At 48.2% G+C, this 21866-nt stretch overlaps 1 protein-coding gene across 5 annotated transcripts in view; it reads right to left on the bottom strand.

Annotated features, from left to right (window-relative positions):
* PARP6 (poly(ADP-ribose) polymerase family member 6) overlaps positions 1-14105 on the bottom strand; it is a 54902-nt gene extending 40797 nt beyond the window's left edge. For 2 of the 5 annotated variants that reach the window (XM_081169208.1, XM_081169209.1), the window contains exons 1-2: positions 13717-14104; positions 188-433 (exon numbers count right to left, since the gene is read on the bottom strand). In XM_081169208.1, coding sequence (XP_081025334.1) covers positions 188-190 — 3 coding nt within the window. In that variant the 5' untranslated portion in view covers positions 191-433; positions 13717-14104. Of the gene's footprint in view, positions 1-187; positions 434-13716 lie in introns of all 5 variants that reach the window. The other 3 variants (XM_081169206.1, XM_081169207.1, XR_014001872.1) reach the window with 2 other exon arrangements.
* Positions 14106-21866: the final 7761 nt, after the last annotated feature.

Raw genomic sequence — 21866 nt, 5'->3', positions numbered from 1 at the left:
TGTCAAACCTCCAACCCATCTCTTATTTTTGCATTTTAACCGGGCAACCTTCACTCCTCGCTCTTCTCCTCCAACACACGCAGAACATCCCTTCCCAGGCGAAGTCAGCGTTGCCATCCGTGGTCCAGCAGTCGCTCGACCGCCTCACACCACCGCAAACCCGTCCTGCGAGCCTCACCCTGCTTACCATTTGCTTTGTGGTTCACAGGCACTCCTTCCACAGGGCTAGGCCTCTCCTCTCCATGCCACCAGCCAGCCTGGGAGCTGCGAGACAGACATCCAGGCGGTGTTACGGCCTCCAGCAGGGAGAGTCAGCCTGGGGAGTATGTTCTTCCGTCGCCCTGGCAACCAAGTCACTGTCCTCGAGAAAGGCTGAGAGCGATGGGGCTGACGTCAGTGCCGTGCAGAGGCCTCCTCATTGGCCGTCGGAGAACTGAAAAGGGGAAATCCAAGACAGTTTGGGTGTTTACATTGAAACCTATAGTAAATACAGAGTACGAGGCAGGGGGGACCTATGAGGCCTTGTACTTCCAGAATGTAGCCTTGTACTTCCATGGATGCCCACCTGCATACAGCCCAAACAGCTCCTGCTGCAATAAAAATCAGCATGCACATGCATGCACACACACACACACACACACACACCTTGATCTCAAGTGCACAACCATTTTTGCAGCATTAACAATGAGGCTTTGATGCCTAGCCCTTTTCAGGTGTGTGGAATTGTGCTCTGCGCTGTCCTCTGCCGGTTATCCTTAACATTTTCAGAAGCAAGATGGAAATGTCTAAGGAGTGTGCCATCGAAGGCTTTCTCATACGTGAAGGCCAGCCCTGCCATTAGGCAGAGAGAGACGGCTGCCTCAGGCAGCTGATCTTGTGTGTCACGGAAGGGCAGTAAATTGTTAGTTACCCTAGTGACTTGTGTGTTGGGGCAGCACCGCTCTCCTGATAGCAGCCTTGCTGCAGCTTGCCTGGGCAGGGGGAGGTCAGGGCTGCCCAGGCACAGCCAGGGCTCTCACTGGTGCACCCCCACAGCCCTGATCTCGATGCTGCCCTGCCCTGTCCCCACACAGGTCAGCCACAGTGGTTGGGGCCCTCCACATGCTCTTGGACCACAGCTTGCATCAGCCCCTGCCAGCATGGCCCATCATCAGGGATCCAGCAAACAACAGCGATAAGTGAGGAGCAGGAGCCAGGATAATTGCAGAGCAGCTAAAACTTTTGCGACAGTCTTCCCACTTTGCTTTGCTACTGCTCCCCTATGAAGGGAGGTGCCCGACCATCCCTGGAAGACACTGGACCCACCCACCACTGATTCACAACAGCTGGCCTTGACTCCAGACTTCTAGGTGGGGTGGGGAGATTAAAGGGGGTGAAATGTTTGTTTGATGTGAATGATTTTGTACATATATATAAAGGTAAAGGGACCGCTGACCATTAGGTCCAGTCGTGGCCGACTCTGGGGTTGCAGCACTCCTCTCGCTTTATTGGCCGAGGGAGCTGGTGTACAGCTTCCGGGTCATGTGGCCAGCATGACTAAGCCGCTTCTGGTGAACCAGAGCAGCGCACGGAAATGCCGTTTACCTTCCCGCCGGAGTGGTACCTATTTATCTACTTGCACTTTGACGTGCTTTCAAACTGCTAGGTTGGCAGGAGCAAGGACCAAGCAACAGGAGCTCACCCCGTCGCAGGGATTCGAACCGCCGACCTTCTGATCGGCAAGTCCTAGGCTCTGTGGTTTAACCCACAGCACCACCCACGTCCCATATATATATATATATATATATATATATATATATATATATATTTGCTTTCGTAGATTTTCACGGGTACAGGAATGTAGGTTTTGGTGTCTTCGGGTGTCTTCCCGTGTAAGAGTTGGGGTGTCTAGGCGACGTTTCGACGAGGTCTCACTCGTCATCTTCAGGCTGGTGCCTCGTCCGAGAGGAAGCGCATGTCGTAGAACTCGCTGGCGAAGGTGCCGTACGAGGAGTCGTGGCGCTGCCGCTGCTCGCCCGCCTGAGGCGGGCGAGCAGCGGCAGCGCCACGACTCCTCGTACGGCACCTTCGCCAGCGAGTTCTACGACATGCGCTTCCTCTCGGACGAGGCACCAGCCTGAAGATGACGAGTGAGACCTCGTCGAAACGTCGCCTAGACACCCCAACTCTTACACGGGAAGACACCCGAAGACACCAAAACATATATATATATATATATATATATATATATATATATACCGTATTTTTCGCACCATAAGACGCACCGGCCCATAAGACGCACCTAGATTTTTGGGGGGGGAATAAAGGGAAAAAATTTTATTTCCCCCCCAGGTGCGCTGCGCTACACCAGGAGCTTGGGGCGTGCGGAGCTCAGCGCGCCCCAAGCTTCTGCGTGCCGGCAAGGTCTCCGCTAGCGTGGGAGAGCCGGGCGCCTCTCCCAGGGCTAGCGGACCCCTGCGCTAATCCAGAAGCTTGGGGCAGGCTGAGGTCAGCGCGCCCCAAGCTTCTGCGTGCCGGCAAGCAGTCCGCTAGCCCTGGGAGAGCCGCGGGGCTCTCCCAGGGCTAGCGGATCGCTGCGCTACACCAGGAGCTTGGGGCGTGCTGAGCTCAGCGCGCCCCAAGCTTCTAGGTGCGGGCAAGCAGTCCGCTGCCGCCCCAAGCCTCGCGCACCCGGTGGGACCTCCTGCCGGGTGCGCGAGGCTTGCAGACACTCGCCCAAAGCAGGGGGAGCCCTCCCGAGGGCTCCCCGTGCTTTGGGCGACAGGCTGCCGCCCCAAGCCTCGCGCACCCGGTGGGACCTCCTGCCGGGTGCGCGAGGCTTGCAGACACTCCCCGCACGCGCTCTTCCGGCTGGGGAGGTGACGCGCGGCTATAGAGGCTCCTGCCATAGCCGCGCGTCACCTCTCCAGCCGGGAGAGGGTCGCGGGGGGCTGCTTTAGCCCCGTGCGCGTGCTCTCCCGGCTGGAGAGGTGACACGGGGCTGTAGAGGTTCCTGCCATAGCCGCGTGTCACCTCTCCAGTCGGGAGAGGGTCGCGGGGCTATGGCGTCTTCGCTCTATAGGACGCACACACATTTCCCCTTCATTTTTGAAGGGGGAAAAGTGCGTCCTATAGAGCGAAAAATACGGTATATATATATCATTTTAATACATCACACACACAAAAGAAATCTAGAAGTAAACAAATATCCATCACCTCCTAGCAACTAAAAAGGAGAAGTAGAAAACAACAACAATAATACATTAAATAGTTCTCACAATACATTTAACATAAAAATGACTTTTTTCTATATAACTGATGTGAATGATTTTGGAGGAGGGGGGGGTTGAAGTTTTGTTTGTTTGCTAATGAGTGGTCCGAGTATTGCTTTGCTTATTATTTGACTATTGTTAATGTCATTTGCTATTATTTATATGGCTGGTATGCTACTTTTGTTTTCCATGAAAACAAAAGTAGCATACCAGCCATATAAATAATAGCAAATGACATTAACAATGTTATATGTTATATGAAATGTTAATGTATTATATGATTCCCTCCTTTCCCTTCCATGATTTTATGCCCTGCATATTTTTCTTTGCTGTAAGTCGCTTGGAGACCTTCAGGCGACAAGCAACTAATAAGTTTAATAAATATTAATAAAACAGGAAGACTCTGGTGAGTACCACGTTGGCTGTCCCTGAGCTACCTGCAGCGCCAGAACCAAAAGTGGGCAAAACAATGGATGTCTCTTACGGCAGAGACTTAGAACTGTTCAGGGTCCCGAGGGTCATCTAATTCAACCCCCTGCAATGCAGGAATCTCAACCTAGAGTCCCCCATCCAATCTGAAACCATACCGAACCATGCGCAGCTTGGAAATGTGGTAGCAGTTTCAGTATTGCCCACCACACAAAGTCGGAGGTTTCTAGTCCCCCCACCCCCAATATCTCCATCTTCCATCCCAGTAAGCAGGATCACTGGCAGAAGCAGAGAGAGGGGCAGGGGGCCAGTGGCATGTGTGGAGAGTGCTGAAGACCAAACAGAGAGACACAGAGATCTGCATTTGGCCCTTGGGTCTGAGGTTTCACACACACACACACACACACACACACACACACACCTGCTTTAAAGATACTCAAGTGCACAGACACCCACAGTGGCCGAAACTACAAATAATGGCTCCATCATCACAGCAGCATTGGTGGCACTGCCAGCTCCTCCCATGGGCTGTGGCGTACTGTGTTTCAGCCTGTCAGCACAGACAGAATACAGTGGTACCTCGGGTTACTGATGCTTCAGGTTACAGACTCCACTAACCCAGAAATAGTACCTCGGGTTAAGAACTTTGCTTCAGGATGAGAACAGAAATTGCGTGGCAGCGGTACGGTGGCAGCAGGAGGCCCCATTAGCTAAAGTGGTGCTTCTGGTTAAGAACAGTTTCAGGTTAAGAACAGACCTCGGGTTAGGAACTTTGCTTCAGGATGAGAACAGAAATTGTGTGGCAGCGGCACGGTGGCAGCAGGAGGCCCCATTAGCTAAAGTGGTGCTTCTGGTTAAGAACAGTTTCAGGTTAAGAACGGCCCTCTAGAATGAATTAAGCTCTTAACCTGAGGTACCACTGTACAGTGGTACCTTGGGCTATAGACGCTTCAGGTTACATACGCTTCAGGTTACAGACTCCGCTAACCCAGAAATATTACCTCGGGTTAAGAACTTTGCTTCAGGATGAGAACAGAAATTGTGCTCCGGTGGCGCAGCGGCAGTGGGAGGCCCCATTAACTAAAGTGGTGCTTCAGGTTAAGAACAGTGTCAGGTTAAGAACGGACCTCCGGAACGAATTAAGTACTTAACCCGAGGTACCACTGTATGTTTCTTTGGGGTTTGGCATGAGATCACCAAAGCAATTCTTCTTCTCTCTTCTCAGCCCCTGGATGATGGTTTATTGCACTCAGCATCCAGCGTGACAACATCTTTAAAATGTTGCCCCAAGGGTGCACAATCCTGATTTTCTATCATCTGGACTCGTTTTATTTATTTGTTTACTTGCTTATTTGCCTGCAGAAACTTATCAGCCACACAAGTGCTCATGAGTCTGAAACAAGCTGAACATGGCTGAGGGAGGGAGCACTGGCGGAGGAAGAGGCGTGCGGGAGGGAGCGCACTGCCCCCGGCAGCGCGATCCTGGCAGGGTGCCATCATGGCTGGCTCCTGCCCTTGCTGGGTGCCACGCCCCCAGGACGTGTGTCACACCCCTACGGGCAGCACGTCACGCCCCCAGGACGCGTGCCAGCCCTACCCCCCCCCTCCACCCCCCAGTACCAGAGCATGAAGCTCCACCACTGGGATGGAGGAGGAATTCAGTTCAGTTCACAGTAAAGGCAAACTTCATTAATTTGCACCTCCTGAAACAAGGTGCAACTGAAAAACACTCGTCCTTTAATATTTGCACAACAGCAACAGCATCTCTCATTCCTCTTTTCCATGTCCGAGTTCAGATGTTCAGCCAAGCAATGTGTTAAAAAATGCATAATACTAGGGACAAGCGTGCATAGAAATGCATATAATAAAAAAACAGATGGAAATGTATTAGATTAGGGAAAAGGGAGTTGCAAAAACATGTATTTTAGACAGAATTGCATACCAACATTTGCATATAAGGAAAAAAATCACGCTAAAGTGCTGGTGAATTTTCACAAGGACTTTAAAGAGATAATAATCTGCAAATGTGTGGAATCAAATTTAAGACAGGAAAAATGAGAAACTGAGTGAAACCGAAATTGTTGGATTCAACCATCTCTAATGTGGCTTCACCGTCATTATCATTATTATATAATAAACAACCACATCAGTTAACCCTTTCTTTCACACCCAAGTCAATGTGCATAGTACTCAAAACTAGTCAAGCTATTTTGGCACCAGAGGCAGAAAATCCCTTCTCTCTGGCAGTAAAAACACAATGGTAAACATGGTGACCAACCATTTGCTGTCCTTTCATGACCTTCATTCTGCCTAATGGCAGGGCCAGCCGTGCTTCCTTCGGCACTTTGTATCATGCAAAGTGCTTTACGGTCACTGTAATTCTCTCTAATCCTTACCAACTCCCTTTGGAGAAAGGCCATTAATATTCCCGTTTGCCTGATGAGCAACTGAGGTTAAGAGAGAGAGGCACTTACAACAATAAGTTCATGGCTCAACAAGCATAAAAGCCAAATTCGCAGGCACTTTTTAGCCACTTCATAAACATTTGCTCAGCAATCTTCCCTTGCTTTAGTTAATGTGCATTAGAACAGTTCACAAGTTAATCTTTTTCCACTTTCAAATGTCATCGCATCTTCTCCAGCTTGTAGAGAAGACATTCCTTCACTAGCCTAGCCTGGATATTGGCCCAGTCTGCCCTGCAAATGGATTTGGATGTGTTCCTACCACGATGGGGACAGGCTGAGCATGTGAAATCCACCTTTTTGCATTACCCCACAATTTTCTAACAAAACTGACAAGGCTGGAGGAAATGCTGACTACTTGCCCTCTTGGGTATCTGACAAAGCCGGGAGAAAGCTTGTCTGTTTCATCCATTTGTATGGTTGCTGTTGCTGTTGTGTTTTTGTTCAAACAGACATGGTACATACAGTAATATTAAAAATACAACAATTAAGTGAAATGGAAAAGGTTCCAATTTAGGCCAGTCAGAGGGGACAATGAAGGAAAAGGCCTTGAACCTGATATTTGAGTCAGCGTAAAAAAAGGAAGAATCAGGTATGGGGACCATGATGTGCCGGTTCAGTGGCCCAAAAGAGACATTTTGCCACAGGGAGAAGAAGTTAAAAAGAGATAATAATAATAATAATAATAATAATAATAATAATAATAATAATAATAATAATTTAATTTATTATTTATACCCCGCCCATCTGGCTGGGTTTCCCCAGCCACTCTGGGTGGCTTCCAACAAAATATTAAAATACAGTAGTCCATCAAACATTAAAAGCTTCCCTAAACAGGGCTGCCTTCAGATGTCTTCTAAAAGTCTGGTACAGTGGTACCTCGCAAGACGAATGCCTCGCAAGACGGAAAACCCGCAAGACGAAAGGGTTTTCTGTTTTGGAGGCGCTTCGCAAGACGAATTTCCCTATGGGCTTGCTTCGCAAGAAGAAAGCCCATAGGGAAATCTCCGGGGACATCTTTTAAATGCTGGTGGTGGGGAGCAAAGCCTTTCCCCACCTCCGGCCTTCAGAAGAGGTCCAGGAAGGCCGGCGGGGGGCGAAAGGCTTTGCTCCCCACCGCCAGCATTTTAAAAGCAGTCCGGGATAGCAGGGAAGCGCTTCCCGCTATCGTGGACGGCTTTTGAAGGCAGGCGGGGGGGCAAAGACTTTCGCCCCCCGCCCGCCTTCAGAAGAGGTCCAGGACCTCTTCTGAAGGTGGGCGGGGGGCGAAAGTCTTTGCTCCCCCCTGCCTGCCTTCCCGGGAGAGCGGAGAAAGGCAGCACGTTTCTCCGCTGTCCCGGACGGCTTTGGAAGGCAGGCGGTGGGGAGCAAAGACTTTCACCCCCCGCCCACCTTCAGAAGAGGTCCAGGACCTCTTCTGAAGGCAGGCGGGGGGCAAAAGTCTTTGTCCCCCCTGCCTGCCTTCCCAGGGGCTTTTACATCGCCCCGGACAGCGGAGAAGTCCTCCGCTGTCCCGGGCGATTTTAAAATGCCGCCCGCCAGCATTTTAAGATCGCCCCGGACAGCGGAGAAGTCCTCCGCTGTCCCGGGGTTTTTTAAAATGCTGGGGGTGGGAAGAAAAGCCCTTGTCGTCCCCCCCAGCCTTCAGAAGAGGTCGGGGGACAGACTGTCCCCGGACCTGGTCTGAAGGCGGTTTCCATAGGAACGCATTAATTGATTTTCAATGCATTCCTATGGGAAACCGTGCATCGCAAGACGAAAAACTCGCAAGAAGAAAAAACTTGCGGAACGAATTAATTTCGTCTTGCGAGGCACCACTGTAGTTGTTGTTCTATTTGACATCTGGTAGGAGGGCGTTCCACAGGGCGGGTGCCACTGCCAAGAAGGCCCTCTGCCTGGTTCCCTGTAACTTGGTATCTCGCAGTGAGGGAACTGCCAGAAGGCCCTTGGAGCTGCACCTCAGTGTCCGGGCAGAACGATGGGGGTGGAGACGCTCCTTCAGATAGGATAAATAGATTCAATCAGGGACTTTGTAATTTGTAGTTATGTCTCTTAGCCAGCATTTATCCTTTGAGATATCCTCTACTTCAGCATAAGTACACTGTAAAGGAGCTACTGCTGGGTTTTTGATGACCCAAGTGCTAGCCAATCAGTACTGTGCACAGACAATTTCTGCAAGACAGCAGAACCAATTTCCCCTAAACTCAATCCTGGACAGGGAATTTTACATGGTGAATACACTTCCCCAATGGAGCAACTACTCGAACATACTCCTGCCTCTTCACCATCAAATCTGTCCTTAAATGGCAATCATCTTGCACTTCTCTAATCTGCACTGACCAGGCTGCATCTAGAGTTCTATATCCAGTTCTGGGTCCTGCATTTTAAGAAAGATGTTGACAATCTGAAGCATGTCCAGAGAAAGGCAACCACCACCATGGTGAGAGGTCTAGAAATGATGTTGTATGAGGAAAAGTTGAAAGAGGTGGGTATGTTTTGCTTGGGGAAGATTAAAGACAGGCATGAATGATAGCTGTTTAAAAATATCTGAGTGGCCGCCATGCAAGATGTGGAGCAGACTTGTTACCTATTGCTCCAGAGGCCAGGACTAGAATGAACAAGTAGAAATTGTAGGGAAGTACATTTTGTGTAAACATGAGGAGAAACCACCTAATGGTCAGAGTTGTTTGACAGTGGAACAGGCGGTCCCAGGAGGGGTGGGCTCTCCTTTCCTGGAGATATTTCAGCAGAAGCCGGGTGCCCATCTGCCAAGCAGATGGCTGGACTGTATGACCTTTCAGTTGCTCCAGGCCAGCGCTGAGGCACCTTGTTCTGTCTGCCTCAGCTATGGGATTGCTGTCCATGGTCCTGAACCCTAGGCACTGAACTCTGAACTAGCATCTCTAACCGTGCCCTGGAGTGCTGATTCCAGAAACCCAGACCTGCCTTTTGTCCATCTTGCATGGGCTTCTGCATTCAGCACAGCAGACCCTGCACTAAGCTGGGGATTGGACTAAGATGACTTCACTCCAATATTCTTTATGTGCATATAAAGAATGAACAAATAATAATTATGAACATGCACTCTAATTCTATAAATCACAGGTCTTGGGATACTGGAGACTTGGCAATGCTTGTGGGAACCTGGGAATAGGGATGGGGGTGCAATTCAATTCAGTTCACATTCAAAGGCAAACATACCTAATTCACGCTTCCTGCAATAATACGCAAACCTAAACACAGCCATCCTTCAAAATCCACGCTTATCCAGATTTTGCAATGCAGGCCTTCAGCCAAGGTGTGTGAATGGACATGCATATAAAGTTGGCATATCAGGGGAAAGAACATTATATTAAGAGAAATTTCTCTGCAAAAATGCGTCTATTAGGGAAAACTGCATACAAAAAAGTGCATGTTGGAAACACACTGAGATGCTGAAGAACTTCCATACAAACCCTTAAAAAGGAAGATTGCAGAGCGATGTGAAAATGTGGTGAACTGAACTGAACATTGGAAAAATGAGAAATGGAGAGGAACTGAAATCAAGCGATTCACCAGTTCCCACCTGGCAGGCCCATCTCCAGGGCTCTGTAGTGCCCTTGTCCTGTCCGTCCCCCTGCCCCCCATCACCATCAGTACTGGTTTTCCGACAGCCTCTCTTACTGATCCTTCCTTTGCCACAGTGGCTAATTGGAGAGGCAGCAACATGGGTGCAATTAGGGACCCCAACTGACCAGAGGCCTCTTCTTGTGCCTTTTAAGAGCAGCATAATATGGGGAAAGCAGCAGGTGATGCTTTTCAGGGAATGGAGATCAAACATTTCATCAGCTGCCAATCAAGCTGCTGGAAAAGAAACAGATGGAATGATGGGGGTCGGGGGTGGGGAGTTCAAAAGGTCTCTCTGCTAGTGGGAAGGAAGAGGCAATCCTAACCTTATAAAGGAGGCGGGGAGCTGTGAATCATCACCGATCTGTTATTGACAGACACGAATGTGTGAATCAGCTCTTCCGTAATCTGCAGAGAGAAACATATGGGGCAGGTTGTGCAACAGGACCTGGTGGGAGAGTTTAAGCATTCTGGGAGAATTTGGGAGATCAGCTCTCAGCCTCTTCAACAGAGACTGGGAGTTTGAACAATAACTTCCCAGTAACTTCAGGTGCATGCGTAAGGATGGCCACATGTCCTACTTTAGAGGGGGCAGTCCTCTATTAGAAGGCACCCTTTGTTTGAAGGGCTTCCCAGGCCAGGTGTTCTTTAAAGAGAAAGAATCATAAGAAGGGAGAGCAGGAGGGACCTTAAAGTTGCCCATCAAAAGCAGTGCAGGATTGAGCAGACATAACCAGGGTCACCTGGCCACATTCTTCACCCGCCATGGCAAAATACATTGTAATTCTATTCAGATCATAGCAATCATTTCTGAATTTGCATCTCATCTCCACTGCATCTTAGCAATGCAAATGCAGATTTTATGCAGATCTGTATCCTCATTTGTCCTCTTCTGTGGTGATGTAAGAGTGGCGATGCATAAGTGTTTACTAGTATAAGAGGAACCTAGAATATTTTGCCTGCCCATTTGAAAACCAGGCATGTCCTTTCCTCTCCCAGAATACAGCCTCACAGGGCCACCTCTGCAGAAGCCAAAGAAGTCAAAGGAACATCACACACCAGAACAGCTTTAGGGTCAGACTAAGCAATATGCTTAGCTACAAACATGAGTCTGACCAAACTGCGGGAGGCAGTGGAAGACTAGAGTGCCTGGCGTGCTCTGGTCCAGGGGGTCACAAAGAGTCGGACACGACTAAACAACTAAACAACAACAAAAGCAATATGCTAAATGCATTCATGTACCTTTAATTTTTAATAAGAAAAAGAAGAAGAAAAAGCAGTCAAGGTGTCCCTGCCCCAATTGGAATCAGGACCATGGCTCAGTGTGAGAGGGAATTAATCCTTTCTTCCTCCCACCCCCCCCCCCATGCTGTTTTCCCCTCCCAAATTTGCTATTTGCTGCAGGAGGGAAGCTTCTATTGGTGCAAACGCACTTTTCCTTCCAGGCAAATAGCATTTTCCAAGCGGTGGCTTTTATCACAAAAAAGCACAGAAAATAAAGGGCCCCATCCAGGGGGTCTTGAGGCTGCTTTTTCAGGGGGGGGATTAAGATACACCAGTCTGATTGTGTATATAATACAGGGGTGGGCAACGTGAATCCTTATGGTCTCATGTGGGCCTTGGCCTAACTGCAATAGCTCAAGGTGCAGGTGATCAGTTTGGACCTCTGGCGAGCTGGTAGTTGGTTGGGTGGGGAGAAAAATCGAAAGCAGGTGGTGGTTGTGAAGTGGGTGGCATTAAAAGAAAGAGGGAGAGAAAAGGGTGCACATGCTCACTTTTGGTTCTCAATTTCTCGTTTTTCTGGTCTTAAATTTGCTTTGCCCCCTTGCAATTAAAAGATGGGGGGGCATATTCAGCACTGACTAGCACTGTCCGTATATCCAGCGTTCTCTGTCTACTAGCACAAGATCCCATGTGCTGGCAGATGACAGAGTTCAAAGGCTGCGCAAAAGCAACAGTTGCCCTAGCGGAAGCTTATTGCACATTTATTGGTTCCAGTTGTGCAATCTGTTGCGAAGCTACCTTTAGAAGGGGAATTGCATTTTCCCTTGTGCAGTAACTTCTGCCAATGCAAGAAGTATACTGCTAAGTGACTTTAACACAGCGCTACCTTGGGTACAACTCAATGTCTGCATGAAAATTCATGTGTATTGTGTTTTTGTGTGTGTGTGAAATTATATATAAAAAGTTTTGTCTAGCATAAGCATTTTTGTAAGCAACTTCTTGCAACTCTTGTGTATCACTCTTGTGTAATAATGCACTCTTGTGTATCACTAATATGCACATGTCTGTAAGCAGTTTTAGGCTGGATAGCTGCACTGCAAAATTAGGCACCGGGCACATTTCACAGGAGAGCTGCTTCAGTACACAGCATTGGTTCAGGAAGTGTAAATTTGGGAAGTTCACATTGAAATGCAAGCAAGGCAGGTGTCTCCCCAATCCTGATTCTGTCTCTGCTGCTGGCTTCGGCCCTGCCCACCTCCAGCATATGGCCCCTGACAGATTAGCCTCAAGGGAAAGTGGCCCTCAACAGAAAAATGGTTTCCTGCCTCGGTTTTATATATTGACTACGCCAGTTTAGGGTCCATAGATAGTGGTCAACAAAAAGCTGACAATGGCAGACAGTTCCTCCATATCCAAAAAGTATCCGTATCCAAAGGGGATTCAGATGCGAATACGTGTTAGTGATCTTGACAGCACTCAAACACAATTAAAACTCGCACCAATTAGTTTCGGATTTAAAAATGTTTCCATGTAGTTGCTAGTTTATAAAAAGAGACAGCAAAGGCTGAACTATGAATGGAAATAATATTGTTGCTTCCTAATCCACATGATCAGAAACATTTTTACTATGATTTTTGACATTTCCTGAGCAATGGGAGAGCTGGAGAGCATGTAAAGAAGCTCAGAAGTAAAACAATGGTAAGCAGAAAGAGAGGTTAGGGGAAGCTTGTGGCAGCGGACAGAGGCAGACTGCTATGGGCCACAAATAGAGAAGGAAAGGGGTCTAAAGGAGAATGAATGGAAACAGGACAGCCCAAGAGACTTCATTACACGAGGCAGGACCTCCCTTCATCCAAACTCAAGATCCCTACCCAAGACTGATCAAGTTATTCCAGCACCTGAGTCAGAAAATCCCACAAGCACCTCTGTCCCTGGCAGCAAAAACGCAATAGGAATAAATCAAGTAACTTAACAATTTTGTTCCCCTTTTGTGGCTCCCAAGACCAGTGTGGCATGAGGCAGCTGCCTTAGCTTGTCAAATTAGGGGTGGGATGGGCTGGGTGGGGTGCACCACCCTGGTGTGAAAAGGAAAACACAGTCCTAATTTTCCAAAGCCTCATTTTTCAGTGGTTAATATAGCAGCATCGTCCCCATCTGTTAATTTTATTTTAAAAAGTCAAAGTGGTCCTCTGGGTGATTTTGAGCTGTGCATCCCAGCTCTGGACAGACAGGGCCCAAGCCAAGAAGTGAGAGCAGGCCTGTCAGAGAGCCACCTGTTGACTGTCATGGAAGCCTTTGGCTCTCCAGTCTTGGCCTGGTTTATTTGTCACTCTGGGCTTTTCCATGGGGCAGGGGACTGCAGAAATCCCTAGCTCTAGACTCTGAAGCTCAAGTCTCCAGCAAAACACACACAGAAAGAGGGAGGGAGGGAGGGAGGGAGGGAGGGAGGGAGGGAGGGAGAGTAAAGGCCCTGATCAACCCAGCCGAATTTGCTCCATGTATGTACGTGCACAAATGCGCAGCAGTCAAACAGGCGCAATCCTTGGCTCCGATCTTGCTCCCAACCCGACTGGAGATAAACTGCCGCAACCTCTGGAAGAGCAGGAAGGGAAGGGGGCATTCACAGCTGGAGTTCGGGGTCCTCCCCTCCCGGCTTCTCTTCTGCATCTCTCCGCCTCGGTACCCGCAAAAGGCAAATCCATGCAAACGCCCGTCCCCCGCGCCCCGTTCTCCATCATACTTACCTGCCTCCACTGCTACGGAAGGCCTGGCGAGACGGGGACCGGGATGCTCACCAGGCTGCTGGTGGCAGGCAGACGGGCATGGTGCAACGGAAGGGAAACCTGGACGGGAGATCAATGGCCAGCTTCTGCTGCACAAGGAGCCCGGCGAATTGCGTGCGCGCTAGAGAGAGCGGGGATCCAGCAGGGCAGAAAACAAAAGGCTCGTCGGCGGCTGCTGGCTTTGTCGCTCTCATAAAGGAGCTCTGTGGCCCCGATGCTTTTGCCCATGCTCAGTGCAGCTCCGGGATGCTGTCATGTGATGCTTCGCAGCGAGAGGAAAAGGTGGGGGGGGGGAGAGAGAGGGATGCCGGGGAAGAGCCGGGCAGCCAGGCGCCCGGGGGCGCGCGGGCGGGGGCGCCACCAGACGCGCGCTACCCATCCGAGGAGGCTGCTGCCGCCCATTTGCCAGCCTGGCACTGGCAGGCAGTGCCCCTACCTCCCCAGCCCAGCCCTGGCTGTGTGTCTCGCACAAAGGAAGAAAAGGGGGGCGCTTTTGACTAAGCATTTGTTGTTATTATTAATTGAATTTATATATTGCCCTATACCCGGGGGTCTCAGGGCGGTTCACAGAATAAAATCAAGATATAAAACCATGAAATAGCCAATAAAAATAAAACAACTCAATAGCGCCCCCCCACAAAAAAATTAAAAGGGCATAGGAGGTAAATCGGATCAAAGTCCTGGTTAAAAAGGAACGTTTTTGCCTGGCGCCTAAAGGTGTACAGTGGTACCTCGGGTTAAGAACTTAACTCCTTCCGGAGGTCCGTTCTTAACCTGAAACTGTTCTTAACCTGAAGCACCACTTTAGCTAATGGGGCCTCCTGCTGCCACTGCGTGATTTCTGTTCTCATCCTGAAGCAAAGTTCTTAACCCGAGGTACTATTTCTGGGTTAGCGGAGTCTGTAACCTGAAGCATCTGTAACCTGAGGTACCACTCTATAATGAAGGCGCCAGGTGAACTTCCCTGGGGAGAGTATTTCAGATGGGGAGCCACTGCAGAGAAGGTCCTGTTCTCGTGTTGCTGCCCTCCGGACCTCTCAAGGAGGAGGCGCAAGAAGGAGGGCCTCGGAGGATGATCTCAAGGTCCAGGTAGGTACACATGGAAAGAGACGCTCCTTGAGGTATAGCGGTCCTGAGACGTTTAAGGCTTTTTAGGTCCACTTGAAAGGTGTGAAAAACAGGCCATCCTTGGTTAACTTGGCAGTCCAGTTGCAATTAAGAAATCTGCTGAAAAGGGACGCAGTCATGCTTCCTGCACAATTCCACATGAATGTAGAAAAATAGGGGTGGTTGGCTTTTGCTGCCGACCTCCCCAAGGCCCCTAAGTCCATGATTGGTCAGAGATGAATGGATGGAGGCAGGATGCAGTGAATGCAAGGCAGATCTTCATTTTTCTGTTGCGACAGATTCCCTCCCCTCCTAGAAAGGAAGCATGAGAAATCCAGAACCAAGAAGAAACATCTCTTTTAAGGGTTTGCATTTTGGCTTGGAGGAGGAGGACATCCCCTCTACAAACAGTCAGCAATTACATTACACCTAAGGTGGGGTTACTGCGGCTCAGGCAGGCCAAGGTGTGGTTTAGCAAGTTTCACATTGTTCCAGACACAGTTTGCACAAAATATTAGCATTTGATAAGACAATCAGGATCCCTCAATGCAGAGCATCTGGGTAAATAATGACAATTAACAGAAAGGAGGTTCATAGACAGAGGAGAGGAATCCTTTCAGGAACTTCCTCTGACTGTTCTCAGACAAGGGAGATTAAGGAGGCAGAGGAAATATTTAGAGTCTTTTGGAGAGCTAAGGTGGCTTTTGGATTGCTCCCCTGTACTATTTTAGACATGTGGTTTATATACTTATGTATGTGTGTTTACAATGTGCAATGATCAACATTTATTCTATATTCCTATAACAGCTGGAAGGATGAGGTAGAAGTGGGAATCCTACATATTTATTTATTTACATATTCCCCCTCCCCTGCCCCTGCCTGAAGGCACAAGATGCATTGCTAACTTGCTGAAGCTAAGCAGGTCTAGTTCTGGTCAGTGCCCGGATGGGAGACTCCCTGGGAACTCATTTTACACCACCTTAAGTTCCATGGTGGAAGGAAATGGGGATATAAATAAACCAGATGAATAAATAATTAATAAAGGTGGAAAGACTTTAAAATGTGGGGCGAGGAGGGATGGGGGAGAAACTGGATTCAGTTTGCACTTAAAAGCAAAGCTACATAATTCACACTTTTCAAAATAATATGCAGGCCGAAATGCAGCCATCTTTCAAAATGCACACATTTCCTCATTTTGTAACGCAGGCAAGTAATGGCTACAAAAAATGTATTTACTTGAGTAAAGTGTGTGTGAAAATGCATATATTTTGCGCAAAATAATATATTAAAATGGTTTGTAGAGAAAATTGATTTGCACAGGTGTACAATTGGCAAAACTAAATGGAAAAACATGTATGTTAGGAGAAATTTGCACAGACATGCTGGGGGGGGGGGATCCTCATGAAAATTTAAGAAATTCCTAAACTGAAGTAGAGCTAAACTTAACATTGAAAAAATTAGAAAGTCAGAGAAACCAAAATGGACAGATTCCCCTGGTGGGGGAAAAGCGGGGGGAAACTGAGTGGGGGAGATCAGCCAGATTTCCAGTGGCCAGTGACTTATGAATAAATGCTGCTGCTGTTGTGTTTTGGGCAGGAGCCAGGACAAAACCCTAATTTTGGTATGCTTTAATTGTTTAGAACATTTATTAAAACTCAAAGTAAGGCAAATCATCTACAAAACATTAAACTGTTTGATAGTTAATATGCATTGTTTATTTTTATCATCAACTTTTAAATTCAACATTCACCACACACTCAAAAGAGAAGGGGGGCGCATAAGGGGTCCGGGATCCATTTTGCAATTTACTCAGTTATGTCTACTGGCACCTCATATTTAACATACACACAAAAGGCATTCAGTGTGACAGTGTGCACATCTGAGCATAGCAATGCATCGGCTATATTTCTGGTCCCTTCTTGGGGAGATGCCAAAGGTTCTGTCATCATGGGCTGCTGCGCTTCAACATTTACCTGTACATCATATTCAGATTGTCCATGAGTTGCCTAAGCTTCCTTTAACTGGTGACCTCCCTCATTGTAACGGAGCCATATTGCCGGGCAGCTTCCGTGGAAGTGAGAAAAATCCCCTCTGCAATTACCGTATTTTTTGCTCTATAAGACTCACTTTTTCCCTCCTAAAAAGTAAGGGGAAATGTGTGTGCGTCTTATGGAGCGAATGCAGGCTGCGCAGCTATCCCAGAAGCCAGAACAGCAAGAGGGATTGCTGCTTTCACTGTGCAGCGATCCCTCTTGCTGTTCCGGCTTCCGAGATTCAGATTTTTTTCCTTGTTTTCCTCCTCCAAAAACTAGGTGCGTCTTGTGGTCTGGTGCGTCTTATAGAGCGAAAAATACGGTAAATGCTTAGGAACTCATTCTTGCACAGTCAGGGAGAGAGAAAGTCTCTGCTGCCACCAGCCTCTCTGCCAATCCAAGAAATGATTCATTTCAGAAATGGACCTACCTGTTTGTTTTCTTTATAAGGAGCTATGACAGGCTTCCAAACACTGTTTTTCCACATCCCCCTCATTGCAGCGGGGAGGCTGCTTAGTCGTGACAGGTCCTGGCCGCCTGCCTAGAGAAAGGGATGTACCAGTGGAGCTGATCGGTGGAGCATCTGTTTTGTGGACCAGGTCCCAGGTTCAGTTTCAGACACCTCCAGGTAAGACTGGGAGTGCCCGCTGCCTGAAACCATGGAGACCCATTGCCAGACAATACGGAGCTAGATGGACCAAGGGCCTGACTTTAGATAAGACAGCTTCCTGTCTTCCCTTCCAGGGCTTAGTGGCAATCTGCCTACAGTATCTAGGAAGAACTTTGAGCAGATGGGGGCAGCTATGGCCTGCCGGGAATGCAGAGTTGGAGAATCTTTTCTGCAAGTAAAGACTAAATCCTTTGGGAGATTTGAGTTTAGCTTCAGGGGAGCGGGGAGAGAGTGTGGCCTTCTAGATGATGATGATGATGATAATGATGATAATAATAATAATAATAATAATAATAATAATAATAATAATAATAATAATAATTTATACCCCGCCCATCTGGCTGGGTTTCCCCAGCCACTCTGGGCAGCTTCCAACAGAACATTAAAATACAATAACCTATTAAACATCAAAAGCTTCCCTAAACAGGGCTGCCTTCAGGTGTCTGCTAAAAGTCTGGTAGTTGTTTTTCTATTTGACATCTGGTGGGAGGGCATTCCACAGGGCGGGTGCCACTACCGAGAAGGCCCTCTGCCTGGTTCCCTGTAACTTGGCTTCTCGCAGTGGGGGAACCGCCAGAAGGACCTCGGCGCTGGACCTCAGTGCCCGGGCAGAACGATGGGGGTGGAGGCGCTCCTTCAGGTATACTGGACCGGGGCCATTTAGGGCTTTAAAGGTCAGCACCAACACTTTGAATTGTGCTCGGAAACGTACTGGGAGCCAGTGTAGGTCTTTCAAGACCAGTGTTATATGGTCTCGGTGGCCGCTCCCAGTCACCAGTCTAGCTGCCGCATTCTGGATTAGTTGTAGTTTCCGGGTCACCTTCAAAGGTAGCCCCACATAGAGCGCATTGCAGGAGTCCAAGCGAGAGATAACTAGATATTGTTGCAGTACCATTCCCACGCAAGGAAATGCATGCAAGGACAGGCTCCGGGCAGATTGAGTAGGCAAGACCAAGACTGGGTCCAACAGCCAAGAAGGTGGTTTCTGTAGAGGTAAGTGAGGGGGCAGATGGGGCTCATTCACCTGGGAAGGTAGCCCATCTAGAACTCTGACCCTAAACCTCTGCTGCCTTGCAGCTACAGTGGAACCCTGGTTCTCAAACAGCTTAGTTGAAGAACATATTGGCTCCCGAACGTCGAAGACCCGGAAGTAAGTATTCCGGTTTTCTTTCGTTTTTTGGAAGCCGAACATCCGCTGCAGCTGTCGGCTATTGTTTCCAGGGCGCCTGTGCCAAACAGAAGCCATGCCTTTGTTTTCAAATGTTTTGGGAGTTGAACAGATTTCCAGAACGGATTAAGTTCAAGAACCAAGGTTCCACTGCATATTTGTTTGTGAGAAAGGCTTTGGGAGTAAGCTCTGAGGGAAAATCCATACCTGCTGCCTTGTGGGACGTCTTCAGGAGAAGAAAAGGCTAAGGAGTAAACCCTACAGAAATCCATAGGGGAGTCCCTAAAATGGTTGGATGGCGTCTTGTGTGCTTCCTTCTGGCACCTGCTGCAGCCAAGCTGGTGCCAAACATATTGCTCTGCCTTCCTTTGGACCACATCTTGTTGTCTGAGCAGTCCAGGACCTCCAGACACACTACCCAGGCTTGTGCCCTGGGGAGGTCACTTCTGCATTGCTAATGCAGCAGAAATACACGAGGCAGCCGTTATGATTTACCACTCTCTGCAGCCACAGCAGGTGCTGTGATTCTCCAACGGTTTGGCTCCATCCCTGGAGGTGCACTCCATTGTCTCTCAAGACATACAGATGCCAACAACCACCATTTCCATCATCCCTGGCCACCTGGGGCCAACAGGAGTCAAGAGTCGATCAATGTCTGTAAGGTACTACATTGGCTACCCCATGTTTATTTGAAGAATTAAGACATGCACATCTCTTTCTGCCTGTGTCTCAAAGCAGCTTGCGAAAAATTAAATCCCACCCAGAATGTATGAAATTCAAAACACAGATTAAAACATCAGAAAATAAAAAGAGCAGAGCAGCATTCCGTGGTGTCAAGGCATCCTGAAATAAAATGGCCTTGATCTGACACTCGAAACTTTGCAGGGACACTGGTTGCCTTGTTTCTGCTTTACAAGAAATAATGGGTAAGGCTGAGCTACCTATGCACACTTACCTGGAAATAAGAGCCATTGAAGATAGTAGGAATTGCTTCTGGAGGTGAGGAGCATGAGGAGTTTTTTAATAATTATGTGAAGGGAAAAGATTGAGTAGAGATTAATTTCCGCTCATAATACCAGAATGCAGCATCGCCCAGTAAAATGGTCTGGCAGCATGACTCAGGACAAAAGAAATTATTTATCCTCCTAATGCATAATTCACTTACAGAAGGGATGCAGAACCTCCAGCCCTCCAGTTCTTCGACCGCACCTCTTCTCAGTTCTGCCCAGCAAGGATGATGGGGATTTGTTTATTTTTATACACACACACACACACACACACACACACACACCGGTATATAAAATCAAAGCAGCTTACACAAATAAAAATGTACAATACTCTAAATTTTAAACATAATCTGGCTGGACTACAGGTTTCCCACCCTTGGCTTATCACATCCATTGCAACAAGTTCCATGGTATGGGGGCTATTAGCAATGATAGGTAAATGGAACCTCCATGTCCATAAGCAGTGTACCTCGTGAGTGCTGGTTGCTCTGGATGTTGTTGGGCTCCAACTCCTATCGGTCCTAGACAGTATGGTCAGAAGTAATGGGGGTTGTAGTCCACTGGGTGGTCACAGGTCGCCCAACCCTACTTTAGGCTTTACTTTTGGGTTTTCCATAACATCTGTGCAGCTACTGTTGAAAACAGGATATTAAACAAGGTGGGTGGGAACATGTGGCCCTCAAATTATTTTTGAATTTTTTAAATTTTACTGAATTTATATGCCGCCCTATACCCACAGGTCTCAGGGCCACTTCCATCATCCGTGATCTGTGGCTGTACCAAAAACATCACGGTGTCCAACAAAATCTGGATACAGTGGTGCCCCGCAAGACGAATGCCTCGCAAGACGGAAAACCCGCTAGACGAAAGGGTTTTCCGTTTTTGAGCTGCTTCACAAGACGAATTTCCCTATGGGCTTGCTTCACAAGACAAAAACGTCTTGCGAGTGTTCTGATTTTTTTCCGTTTCCCCCCCCTTTTTCTAAGCCGCTAAGCCGCTAATAGCCTTTTAGCTGCTAAGCCGCTAAGCCGCTAAGCCGCTAAGCCTTTAATAGCCGCTAATCTGCTAATAGCGCTAAGCCGCTAATAGGGTTGCTTCGCAAGACGAAAAAACCGCTAGACGAAGAGACTCGCGGAACGGATTATTTTCGTCTTGCAAGGCACCACTGTACAGTGGTACCTCGGGTTACATACGCTTCAGGTTACAGACTCCACTAACCCAGAAATAGTGCTTCAGGTTAAGAACTTTGCTTCAGGATGAGAACAGAAATTGTGCTCCGGCGGCGTGGCAGCAGCAGGAGGCCCCATTAGCTAAAGTGGTGCTTCAGGTTAAGAACAGTTTCAGGTTAAGAACAGACCTCCGGAACAAATTAAGTACTTAACCTGAGGTACCACTGTAGTCACATCCTTTCCCCACTCCTGGACCAGGTAGACTTTAAGTCTCGTCTTGTGGGACTCTTTTCTTATGTGTTTAGGGACACTGGTAGGTGGAAACAAAATTTTAAAAATTTCTTCCAGTAGCACCTTAGAGACCAACTAAGTTTGTTATTGGTATGAGCTTTCGTGTCCATGCACAAACAAACTTAGTTGGTCTCTAAGGTGCAACTGGAAGGATTTTGTTTGTTTGTTTGTTTCAACTACGGCAGACCAACACGGCTCCCTACCTGTAACTGGTAGGCGGATGAGAGAGAGACAATTTGTGAGTCAGTGGCAGACACACATACTGGACCTGGGCACACATTCGGTTACAGATGGGCACAGATGGCCCACACCATTTTGGTGCCCAAGACAGAAATGTCTAGATGGCAGCTATCCCACCCCAGATGGTATAAACTAAATAATAAACCATTTCCTGCTCTGATGTTGCATCTCCAGAAGACTAGCAGCGGTTTTTTAAATTACTTGCTCCTTTTAACTGCAGACTGAAACTAGTGCCATCCTACAAGCAAAGCACAAAGTCGATCCCTGCCTTGCAGGGGGCTGGACCCTCGAGGTCCCTGCCAGCTCTACAGTTCTATGATTCGCTGAGCCATGATTCATGCTCCCATGGAGCTATCCCATACTGAATGATCCTGCAATCCCTTTCAGTCTTGAGGGAGGGAGGGAGGGAAGAAGCCAATGCAGAAC

The sequence above is a fragment of the Podarcis bocagei genome (genome assembly GCF_964188305.1).
Source record: "Podarcis bocagei genome assembly, chromosome: 14".
Classification (NCBI taxonomy): Eukaryota; Metazoa; Chordata; class Lepidosauria; order Squamata; family Lacertidae; genus Podarcis; species Podarcis bocagei.
Note: the sequence above shows the minus strand (reverse complement) of the source record. Positions and strands in the feature narration are given on the sequence as shown.